General features: G+C 38.7%; 1 protein-coding gene across 1 annotated transcript; it reads left to right on the forward strand.

The window, feature by feature from the left end:
• Positions 1-2,324: 2,324 nt before the first annotated feature.
• LOC115792375 (palmitoyltransferase ZDHHC23-like) lies at positions 2,325-11,716 on the forward strand. The gene is made up of 9 exons (XM_030746888.1): positions 2,325-2,443; positions 3,395-4,033; positions 6,447-6,614; positions 6,931-7,168; positions 10,872-11,011; positions 11,106-11,185; positions 11,287-11,400; positions 11,499-11,600; positions 11,697-11,716. The coding sequence occupies exons 1-9, from the start codon at positions 2,325-2,327 to the stop codon at positions 11,714-11,716; spliced, it is 1,620 nt and encodes a 539-aa protein (XP_030602748.1).
• Positions 11,717-12,371: the final 655 nt, after the last annotated feature.

Here is a 12,371-nt window from a genome sequence, read left to right on the forward strand (position 1 = left end):
AAAATGGGTTTGCGTTTGTACAAGTGGAAGTTGCATGGGCTTTCAGTCCATGTGTAATTTTTGTTCTGCTGCCTTGTTCAAAGAAAACAGGATGGGAGTTATTTCATTATTTAAGCTGTACTTCATAAAGGTCATATTGGTTATTTTGTCTCTAACAAGATATCTTAGTGTGTTGTTCTATTTTACTGAACTGTCACTTCCGATCCATTTTATTTTAAAGTTGCTTTATACCACAGTATTTTTTTTATTTTATTTTATTTTTGGATAAAGCTGAGTATGCTGTCTGCTGAAGTGTTCATAAGCATGAACACATGTTGTAACTAATGTGAATGTGGGTCTGGGTTCTGGGAAAGAAAAGAAAGCTTTCCTGCATGGGTCGGTAAGCACACTGTTACTGTCGGTATTACACGTCACACAAAGAATACAGTGTATACAACACATGGTTTCATGAATGTAAACACAGGTGTCTGCTGATTTTACCTTTGAGCACGCGCACATAAACTCTTCCAGAGTTTTCGATGGGTGAGCAGCAAGGTCAGGTTGCTTATGGGAGGAAATATGATCCCAGAGGGTGGGGCTGCCTTTGGATCATCACTCACTCTCTCATCTTTGAGTGCCTGTCATGTTTCTCATATGCACCCTCGTTCAGCTCAGCGTGGATTATCAGGGCTGCTGCTGCAGCTTTTGAATACCTCAACATAGCCTCTCAGCTGTGGGGAGAGGTATGAAAAACTCCTGGCTCTCTCTGACTCCCTCAACCAAATGAGGGAGGGCCTATACTTGCCAAGCGTGCCAGTAATCTAAAATGGTAGCTGATGGAAGTTGTAAAGCAGAAGCAGGCAGAGTATCCCTGAGAACGACTTGTGAACTATTTAATGATATGTAAGAAAGATAGCCTTTGGAAATGTGAGCTGGCAGATGCAACACAATATCAAGCCACTTGTCAGGACTTCAAGTTGCCTTCTGTTGGGACACTTCCACCATGGGAATCCAAGAAATGAAAACCATCTCACTGCACTGATTCAGTGTCGCCACAGCACCATCAGGGCAGGAACATGCCAATTTCCTTTTTCATCACAAATGACTGATGAGAAACTAGGCTGCTCGTTTCATTTTTTTCCTTCAGTCACTCATAGAAGGAGCCTGGTGACAAGGGGTCATCTTCTTAAGCATTTTCCTCATCACTGTTTGCTGGAGATGGCATAGCTCTTGCCTAGAAACAGTAAATTTTTGAGTCACCGTGTCGTGCTGGTTTTGTGTTTTTGCACTGGCGACAAAAGGTAAGTCGACAGAAAATCTTTTGTCTGTCTTTTCTCTTTGCTTCCCAAAACTTGTAAACACCTACAAGTGTTAGATAGTGTTAAATAAGTTATTTTTGAATAATAGTTATCTTTAACAGACAAACTCTGACTGCAATTGCAAGTATTTTATCCTAATAAATATTGAATATGTTTCTGGTAATTCTTTTATAGGTATGTGTCAGATGCTATATAATAAGGCTATAACCACAGATCTATATCAGACTAATGCAATAAATCACATGGACAATAACTCAAAAACATCTCAGAGAGCTTAAGTCTTGAGTTTGCTGGCCCAGATAGTTTGTCCCTGCGGACACAGTGGCCTTGTTTCAACAAATTACATTAAAAGCTCTTGGGGACATAATGAGACTGAGAATACTCTGATTATGGAAATGATACAGTTTTATAATTTATGATCTTTTAGAGTTACAAGTACAGGTCCTGTATGCATTGCTACGATCTGTATAATATTGTACTCGTATTTGGCACAGTTACAGTTTTAATAGCATTTTGTTTATGCTTATCTTTATTTATGGATATTTTTGTAAATTATGTACTATTTATAACTATTTTGTAATCATGATCACTGTTTGTTCTTGTATTTAAAATATGACCTGGACAAAGGGAACCTAAATTTAGCAGCATTGTTACTGATTCTCAAACAAAATCTAGGGAGACCCTGTGTGTGTGTGTGTGTGTGTGTGTGTGTGTGTGTGTGTGTGTGTGTGTGTGTGTGTGTGTGTGTGTGTGTGTGTGTGTGTGTGTGTGTGTGTGTGTGTGTGTGTGTGCGTGCGTGCGCTGCGAGTATGAGTACTGTATGTTAATTGTGCGGTCTTCCAAGGCCACATAAGGAAACAAGTAATCAATAAATCCTCTCTGTTCTGATAGTTTTTTATTGAACATGATGGGATCACCTGCTTGTGTTTTTAAAACATCTATCATGCAGATGCAGCACGTTGTATCTGTGTCATATGTGATGCATAATGGCTTTGTGTGTTAAAACTCCATCTTCAGCAAGCCATTATGCAATGGGAGAAGTTAAAGCCGCCGGAGCCAGATGATCCTATGTGTTGCTGTGAATGTGATCTCTATCAGCTCGGCTGTTGCTGCAACTGTGAAGATCTGGATGAATCCTTTAACAGGTATGAAGGTGTGAGGAAATGGGTCAGCACTCAGTGCTACTAAACAATAATCAAGTAGTGCGCTAGAAAGTAGAATCAGCCTACTGGTGCTTATGGTTCAATTCAATTATATTTATATAGTATATAGTAAGGTAAAGACCGTACAATAATACAAGACCCAACAATAATGCAATAATACAGTGTTATATGTGCAGTACTGTTGTTAAAAGGCTGCTGTTTTGTTCTGTGGTCACTGAGAAAGGCTGGATACAAACCAGATACAGAGGAAGCAGGAAATAGTGTGAGATTTTATGCTATTAGTTTATTGGCATAAAGAAAGCAAGATGAGGTGATACCACTCTCATATCTGTCAATGAAATATGAAACTACAGCCAACAGCTGGATAACAAGCTTAGCATTAAGACTGGAACTGGTCCACACACTCTCACTGGTTTACTGGCAATGTCTCACAGCCAAGAAATAGATGAGATTTTTTTTTTTTTTTTTAAACAGATAAACAAGATGAGCCTTAGCTGTGGTGGTAGGCAGTCTACTGACTGTAACTTCCTAAAGAGAAAAGCAGAAATGCAATTTTTTCAGAATATCAAATTATTAATTTCACGTGACATCTGAATTTCCACATAATCTCATTTGCAGGTCTTGTACAAGGGTGCTGTTTTGAAATTTTTATTTTTGAATGATGCATATTCAAAAGGAGAACACTCATAATTTAATTTTTACCTTATTGGTTAGATTGGCTCTTAAAGCTTTCCCTGATATTACCTAAAAACAAAACAAAACAAAAAAGTACGGTAGTTCATAAAAAAAAAAAAAAATCTACTGATGTGGTCTGATTTTATCTTACATGCAGCTCAAGCACTTGAAAAACTTTCCATCAGTGTAAAGGGAGATGATTAGTCCCAGTAATACACATTTTTGTAATTATGACTTGATGACCACTGTTGTCTGTAGGTGGCTGAAAGACAAACCATCTACAAGTGGATTTCAGTTTCCTGTTTTTGGTGCCATGGTTGACAACCTGGAAATCTCCATGATCCCGGCCCTGCTCATGCTGCCGCTCTTGCTGAAGGTTGCAGCGTTGCACTGTCTGCTGGGTATGATCGTCCTGACGGCTCTGCCCGGCCTGGTGCTGTGGTACTACTACGCAACGCACCGAAAGAAAAGACGCACCCTCTTCTTTCTCACCCTTGCACTTTACTCTCTGGCTTACATGTATTACCTCTTCATCACAGAGATTTTACCACGTGGGGACATCAGTCAACTACAGGTGTGCACCGTGACCGCTGGGATGATTTTCACTATAGTCTCTCTTATTCATACCAAGAGAGGCCCAGGATTTGTGACCGCTTCTCTTCATGAAGCTCACAGTCACAGTCAGGAGGCTAAAAAGGAGTCCACACAAGTTAATAATGGATCTATCCAATTAGGAGCCTCTCCCTCAGGGACACCAGCAGCGCTGCAGACACCAAAGGAGGCCCTAGGAGCAAAATGGAGCAGGTGTCCTGTGTGCAAAATAATGCGACCTCCGCGGGCCGGACATTGTCGAACCTGTGGCTCATGTGTACAGCGTCTGGACCACCATTGTATCTGGTGGGTTTGACTTAACATTATTTTTATATATTTCCTTTGTGAACAAAGAATTTAAAATGCAATTCAATTCAATTCAGGTTTATTTCTATAGCGCCAAATCACAAAACAGTTTCGTTATACTGTAAATTAAATATTACAGTATTCGAGAGAAAACACCAACAATCAAATGACCCCCTATTAGTAAGCACTAGGCAAAGGTGGGAAGGAAAGACACCCTTTTAACAGGCTCACAGAGGGACAGCCATCTGCCTTGACCGGTTGTGGGGGGAGAAGAAAGAGACCAGAAAAGAAAAAGAGAGCACAGGGAAACAGGACAGAATACAGACTAAGTGAGAGAGAAAACAAAAATCTGTTTTCATCCCTGTCACTACTCTTGCTACAGCATTTTGGAATCACTGGATACTTTTTAGGGAATTTCTAGAACAACATGAATGAATGAATGAGCATAATGAATTACAAGAGTCCAGCCTAAAAGTAATAAATGAACTAGTTTTTTAGCATCACTCTGAGACAGGTTCTTTCTAATTTGGGAGATAATGCACAGATGAAAGAAAGCAGTCCATATTTGTTTAATGTGCACATTGAAGGACACATCCTGGTAAAAACTCCCACAGATTTCTTGCAGTGTTGCTGGAGGCCAAGGTAATACCATCCAAAGTATCTGGTTAGGCTCCATTTTTAACAATATCCTCAGTTTTGTCTGAATTTAAAAGAAAATTATAGGACATCCAGGCCACTGTCAGAGGCCATAAGCGGGTCATTCGTAACCTTCACTTCACATTTTTTAAATAAGTGGAAATTTTGGAAATCAGTCTTTTATCAGCAAAGCTGGATCAACAAATAACTTTTAATGTAAAGGTTTAATTAAAGCCACCTTGAAAGCCTACACATCCTGTTATAGAGATAAACTGATTATATTCAAAAATGTAGTATTAATTAAAAGTAAGGACTGCTTTGAACAGTCTTGTAGCAATGGGGTGCAATCGAGATGTTGATGGTTCGGAGGAAGAAGTTTTTGAAGTTAGTTTGGAATGACTGATAGGAGAGAAAGACTAAATAAATATCAGCAATTATTAAAGTTGCTGTAATGACACTTCTGTGGCCTTCTGTGAGAAGGCTGTAAATAATTTTTTCCTCTAATGGTTAAAATTTTATTTGTAAAGAACTTCATGCAGTCATTACTAGTTAAAGTTAAAGGAATTCTTGGTTTCCAGGCCAAATGAAGATCTTCTAGATTAATACAATGCCATCTCCTCTCCAGCTTATGACTTATTGACTTTAAGGCATGTTTTTGTGAGTTATTCCAGGGTGTCAAATTTCTCTGGTTTGTTGTTTGAATTATAACTCTGTCTGGGTCTTTGGTTTATTACTAAGCTTGAGTGAAAGATTGCTGCCACTCCTGTTCCTCGGCCTGTACTTCAAGGATTCTGACAGCATAACTTGGGGTTGCTGAGTCATTTAAATTAATGTATTTACGCTGCTGCAATCAGGTTTCTGTGAGACAAAATGCATCAATATTTGGAACAGTTATTAAATCATTCAATAATAGGGATGCAGAAAAAAATGACCCAATGTTTAATAGTCTGTATGTAATTGTGTTTTTTTTTTTCTTTGCAGCTGAAATAGTTATGTTTTTCTTTCTTTTTTCATGATTAAAATTTGGTGGCATTTCATTTATTTTGTAGGTGGTCTAGCAGCAGATGTAGTCTCTAGGGCATGGGGGTTTGGGGGGTTATGGTGGTCATTCGTTGAAATAAATAAATTAAAATGAGTTGCTGAATTTCTGGGTTCTTAACTATTCTAAGTTGTAATTAGATTTGAGGAACAAATCTAAGAATCACTTGGACCTGGAGGACATCAGATACCGCTGGACCCCTGTTGAATTCACAACAGATTATGAAATGAAAACTGAATTATGATAACAGCAAGGCTGTTATCTAATCCACACATTAACTTGTGCATTAACTTGTGCAAAAATACACCTATAATTTGTGTTACTTTTCCCACGCTAGATAAAGTAGGAGAGTTTAATTTTACCATTTGTGTTCAATTTAATAGCTCTATCTATCTATCTATCTATCTATCTATCTATCTATCTATCTATCTATCTATCTATCTATCTATCTATCTATCTATCTATCTATCTATCTATCTATCTATCTATCTATCTAAAATTTTGATTGATTGTTTTGGGTGATTGAGACTTCTTCTGTCACACTGAAACACCTCCTGCAGGAGGTGGAATGATGAATAATTATAAGGAATAATGAAGTCACTCAGTAACTTGTAAACTAACTAAAATCTGTAAATCTAACAGTTCCATCATTTAATATACAATGTGGAAACAAAATACAAACATGTAACCTGGTCTCACTGGTGCATTGTGTTGTGTGTCTCTGTTGAGGTGTTGTAGGATAAACAGCTGTGTAGGACAGGCAAACCATCGCAGTTTCCTGCTGACCCTCTCTGTGTTTGTGTTGACCTCTTTGTACGGGATTAGTTTGGTGCTTTGCAGCCTCTGTCCTCGACAGTATCTAATGACTGCTCTCTTCTACTGCCCCGGCGTCTACAGTCAGTCTAGGTACAGCACTCTTTATATGTTTTTTTTTTCTGCAACAAAGTCTTGAAATTTAGTTTGATCTTCAAATATTTAGTTCAACTCATCAATGAAATTTTTGCACTTACAGTTTTTGGGTCATGAGTGCATTTTTCATTAATTTGTATAAAATACTTTTAATTTCTGTTTTTATTTCACAATTATTTTATGCCAAGATTTTGTTTCAATATCATTTCAAACTTGCATCAGAGTCTTTGATTTGTGTCATATTCACTGCGAAAATGCATTTCAAAATGTTAGCTCATGTTCCAGGAATGATTCGTTCTCTTTACATTTACAGCACAGCACTTTGCTTCACCTGTGCTTGGTACAGCAGCATTGTCGCAGGTGGACTGCTTTACCTGTTGGTGGCACAAGTTCTCAACATCAGCTTCAATGTTACGGAGCGAGAGGCTCAGCTGGCTCTGAGGAACAAAACGGGCCAGAGCCGCCTGTGGGGACTCGTCGTTGACACGGGAGAGTATTCTCGTGGCTTCTATCAGAACTGGGTTGAGTTCCTCACCATGACAGATGCTTCAGCTTCTCTTCGCTCCAGCCTTACTGACTTGGTCTAGTTTTACTTTATACTCCTGGTGGCATCATGATATGAATTAGATTTCAGGCATTATTATGAACATATTTTTACTGACTGCTTTAAAATGCATATACTGATATGTGTGTTTGGGGTTTGAATATTAAGCACAATTTTCTGTTCAACCATTTATCCTGGAGACATGCCAGATAGATTGTGCATCTTGTGCCTTTTATAAAACTTAATTAAAGGCTCCAGACATTATGGGCTGCCTTTTTTTTATACACCTGCAACAAATAAGAAGGAAATTTGTTGTCTAATTTTAAAATATTATAACTGAATGTTTAAAAAAAAGAAAAGAAAGAACCTTACAAATTATACAAAGGAAATGCTTCTGGAGTGATTCTGGAGCTCAAGTCAGAGCAGAGGATTGGCCCATTCTGCAGGCATTGAGTGATGGTTTGTTTGTGTGTTTATTTTTAAATGAACAGTCATATTTGGTCATTACTGTCTTATGGTGGCAGTGGCAAACCGTGAACCCGGATTTACAAATCTAAACACATACACAGATTGTTTCTCTAATTATATCAGTTACTGATATGAATTATTTATGTAAAATTTAAGCTAAATTCTGCCCTCTACAATGTCAAACTGTTAAATCTCCATTCTCAGTCATATAGTATAGTACAAATGGAAAACTAAACACTATATCTATGTTCTACTGTAACATCTACACTCATTTCACTCCACACTTCCCACCATTTACCAGAATCCTTTCTTATAAATCGATACATTTCTTCCATTTAAAACACTAAACTGAACGGCTTATTTACCTCGTTAGCTCCAACTTCAGTACCAGCAGTTTGAGATGGTCAGTTATTCCTCCAGTGCCACCTGCAGGTCATTACCTCTCAACACTAAATTTCCTTTGTGACCTGACTGGGAAAGCCGCCACATATAGTAAGCCTGTTGCTCATTCAGTCTGTCACTGATGTGTCATGCCCACTCCAACGTTTCGCAGTGGGGCCACAGATTCTAGGTTTAACCAACCAGTCTCTGGTCACTGCCTTGAGACCTGGCTACAGGAACACTGAAAAATGAGAGATCAAGTATTCATTATAATCCTATCCACATATCAAATCTATACACTAAGAACGAAGGTCCAACATACACATGTTCACTAGGATACTGCATGCCTCACACACCTCCACTCAGAAACAAAGGAATGAAGTGTGTTTGCTACTTTCAATCAGTTTGCAGCGAGCAGCTGACAACAAATGCACAATCCCTCAAACCACACACACACACACACAGATAAACCACTCCCACACAAGTGTTAAACAGTGTGAATGTGCGTTAGTGAGATAGTATGAAGAGGATACAGATGTATTTTGTTCCATATATTCCCCCCCTTATAATCCAGCCAATAAACAAAAGCTTTCAAAGTAAAAGCTGTGTCTTTTGAAATGTGTTGTTGCAGTGATAAGGAACAACCTTTACTTTTAAAGTAAATAATCTCCATTTCTGGTTTGTGTACTTTTGTTTTTGTGGTGTTTGCAGACAAACACTTTGTTACTGCACTTCAGTAGAATTTCAGGTAACTGTAAAACTAGCAGTGAATACGTTGCCTATTAAAATATGTTATTTAATAAGGGTAGGTATATTAAGCTAAAGTTTTCAGCCTATAATTATTATTATCAATATTAATATCAATATTATTAATATCTAGTGTCATACTTCCAGTCTTAGTCAGTCAGCACAGTACACAGAGGTCACCAACTTTCTGCAGAGTCAATTACTACAGACCTCCAAACTTCATGTGGCCTTCAAATTAGCTCAAGAACAGAGCGTAGAGAGCTTCATGGAATGGGTTTCCATAACTAAGCAGCTGCGTCCAAGCCTTACATCACCAAGCTCAATGCAAAGTACGTAAAGCACACCACCACTGGACTGTAGAGCAGTGGAGACGTGGTCTCTGGAGTGACGAATCACACTTCTCCATCTGGCAATCCGATGGATGAGTCTGGGTTTGGTGGTTGCCAGGAGAACGGTACTTGTCTGACTGCATTGTGCCAAGTGTAAAGTTTGGTGGAGGGGGGATTATGATGTGGGGTTGTTTTTCAGGAGTTGGGCTCGGCCCCTTAGTTCCAATGAAAGGAACTCTTAATGCTTCAGCATACCAAGACATTTGGACCATTTCATGCTCCCAACTTTGTGGGAACAGTTTGGGGATGGCCTCTTCCTGTTCCAACATGACTGCACACCAGTGCACAAAGCAAGGTCCATAAAGACATGGATGAGTGAGCTTGGTGTGGAAGAACTTGACTGGCCTACACAGAGTCCTTGCTTCAACCCAACAGAACACCTTTTTAGAAATAGAGTGGAGACTGCAAGCCTGGCCTTCTCATCCAACATCAGTGTCTGACCTCACAAATCCTCTCCTGGAATAATGGTCAAAAATTCCCATAAACACACTCCTAAACCTTCCCAGAAGAGTTGAAGCTATTATAGCTGCAAAAGGTGGGCCAACAAAGAATGGGATGTCGCTCAAGTTCATATGTGTGTGAAGGCAGATGGGCAAATACTTTTGGCATTATATAGTGTATTTAAACTTGTGTGTATTTTAATTTTTTTTTGCTTTAAAGCCACTAAAAGAACAGAAAAAAAGATATAGTTATCCAGCTATCCAGGATATCATTTCAGGTTACTACACAGTAAAGTGTGATTAGGAATCCGGTTTGCAAGCCTGGTGTTTTGTCTGTGTGTGTGTTGCTATCACATCTGCTGACAGGTGAATTTGATTCTGTGGTCTCTGTCACAGAAAGCTCTGGAGTTTAGCCACAGCCTTGTTTACCACTTTGGGTGCTGTACATTTTGTTTCAAAACTAATTTTTAGTCTCTACTCAAAATGAAATTTAATTATTACTCACTGAAATTACACCATCTGCTTTCTAACACTGTGAAATATCATCTCTAATCCCAGCTCAATAGTTATTCAGGATATATATTTCTTTTTCATGTTTCTCTTACCAACTGCCTGCCATAAACCTCTCATACACCTGACCGATTTCTGCCTTTGTGTGGCTAAACCATTTGGTTGTGTGTGCGCATGCTGGCCTCGAGGGTAACGGTAATCTCACTCTGCTATATAAAGGGAGTCAGGCAGAACTTCAACAACACACTTCCAAAACTTCATCCACGCTCTCCTACATCATCAGTTCTTCACTCATCAGCAAATATGAATTTACTTCTCACTCTGCTGGGAGCTGCGCTCTGCTCCTTCAGGGTTTCTTCTGAAGTCCAGCCTCAGGCAGACTTCAGTATACAGGCGGTAAGACAAATTAGTACAATTTTTATTTTACAGTATTTATTTTTATTGTGTATTTGATTCCTTATATTGTTTTAAGTCCAACTACACTGCATATTCAACTCAATTATACAATTATGTTTACTGCCTTTCAAAACAAAAGTGATGTGTGTGTCTTCCAAATAGAGAACAAGCAGAAGGCATGGAAAATTAGTTGTCAAGTTTTGAAATGGCCTTCCCAGATTAAAAATAGTATTTTCAATATAGTAATTAACATGCATTTATTTATATATAAAGTGTTTTATTTTCCCTAGTCTTCCAAAACTTACATGGGTCATTAAAACACACGTTTCTGTGAAGTTGGTCACATAATTCCCAATGCTTTCCTTTTCTGTGTCTGCAGATGGCAGGTAAGTGGTACCTGATTGGAATTGCCACTAATGCCCAGTGGTTTGTCAGTCATAGAGCCAGCATGAAGATGGGCACAGCCATGATTACCCCAACTGCTAATGGGGATCTGGAGATGTCATACTCCAGTCTCAGGTGAGTGGGAGAGGACAGACAATGGACATTTACATATTTGAAAAAATAGATACATGACAGGACATGGGTTAATGTTTCATTGATCTCTTTGCAGCCCTAATGGCTCATGCTGGAGAATGAACAACCTGGCCAAAAAAACTGAGGTGCCCGGAAAGTTCACATACACAAGTCAGCGTGAGTGCACCCACACACAGAGAAAGAAACAGTTCAGCTATCCAGTATTTTTATTTCTGCTTTCATAATTTGATATCCTTTTTTTTCTGTTGCTGTATTAGGCTGGGGCTATTTGAGTGACTTGCGTATGGTTGATGTGAAGTATGACGAGTATGCTCTGATTCATTCCATCAAAACAAAGGGGAAAGAAACTTTTGTTATTAACAAACTATATGGTAAAGTTGCATTTAGCTGCAATTCTACAATCTCAGTTTTTTGTTATGTAAGGTAAGTTATGCCCGCTGCAGCAGATTTACATCATGTGGTTTCACAGGACGTGATGTGGAGCTCAGCACTGAGGTCCAGGAGAATTTCAGGCAGTTCTCCTTGCAGACTGGCATCCTGCCTGAAAATATTGTCATCCTTCCCAAAAATGGTACTTTTATCTCAGTGAAGAAGTTTCATGTAAAATAACTTGTAAGAGTGATGTTTTGCACAGACCACCTAACATGTTCTGTTTTCCCTTCTTCAGATGAGTGCCCAGCTGCCTGACATTCTGTCCCAGTGATCATGTCACCGAGGACCTTTTCTGTTCCTAAAGTCTCACATCCATGACCCGAGGCAATTTTCTTTTCGCTTTACTGTCTCTTCTCTTTCAGTGATTAAGGATTGCTCTTAATATCACAAAACAATATTCTTTGTTGTTCTAACCAAGCACAAATAAAAAGTCTCAACCAGCTAAAATACTTTGATTTATTATATTTTCAAACAAATGCGTTGAAGTACATCCAAAACAAGACAGCTGAGTTCTCCTTTTATATTGTTTACATCAACACACTGAGTAGATTTGCACACAAAACAATAATTTATGTCCCATGGAAATCTAGTTATGTTTACGTAACTATACAGTCATTTTTAAATTGAACAACCTCAGATTCAACACAGCACACTGGACTTACTTGAGTACCAAGCATACCACCCACCCAAGAAGTAGATCAGATGAACTCCTGTCTAGACAGAGAAAAGAAAAGATAGGCAGGCAGACAAACATACAGAGATTCCTCAATTCATTAGGGAGATAAAATGCATTTCTTGGACAACATTACTTTGCATATTTGTTTTCCAGGAGCAAAGGTCTATTTAAGCTGGCAAGGAATGCAGGCAGAAGGAATCATTACGTGACTGTGCCTGATTACAATGCTCCAAC

Source organism: Archocentrus centrarchus, chromosome 14 (genome assembly GCF_007364275.1).
Source record: "Archocentrus centrarchus isolate MPI-CPG fArcCen1 chromosome 14, fArcCen1, whole genome shotgun sequence".
Taxonomy (NCBI): domain Eukaryota; kingdom Metazoa; phylum Chordata; class Actinopteri; order Cichliformes; family Cichlidae; genus Archocentrus; species Archocentrus centrarchus.

Bases quoted from the DNA above. Each gene is read 5' to 3' on its own strand.
- LOC115792375 (XM_030746888.1), top strand. From the start codon at position 2,325: ATGCAATGGGAGAAGTTAAAGCCGCCGGAGCCAGATGATCCTATGTGT. The intron at 11,186-11,286 runs GTGAGTGCACCC...TTGCTGTATTAG, and splicing joins GTTCACATACACAAGTCAGC to GCTGGGGCTATTTGAGTGAC. The intron at 11,401-11,498 runs GTAAAGTTGCAT...GTGGTTTCACAG, and splicing joins TGTTATTAACAAACTATATG to GACGTGATGTGGAGCTCAGC.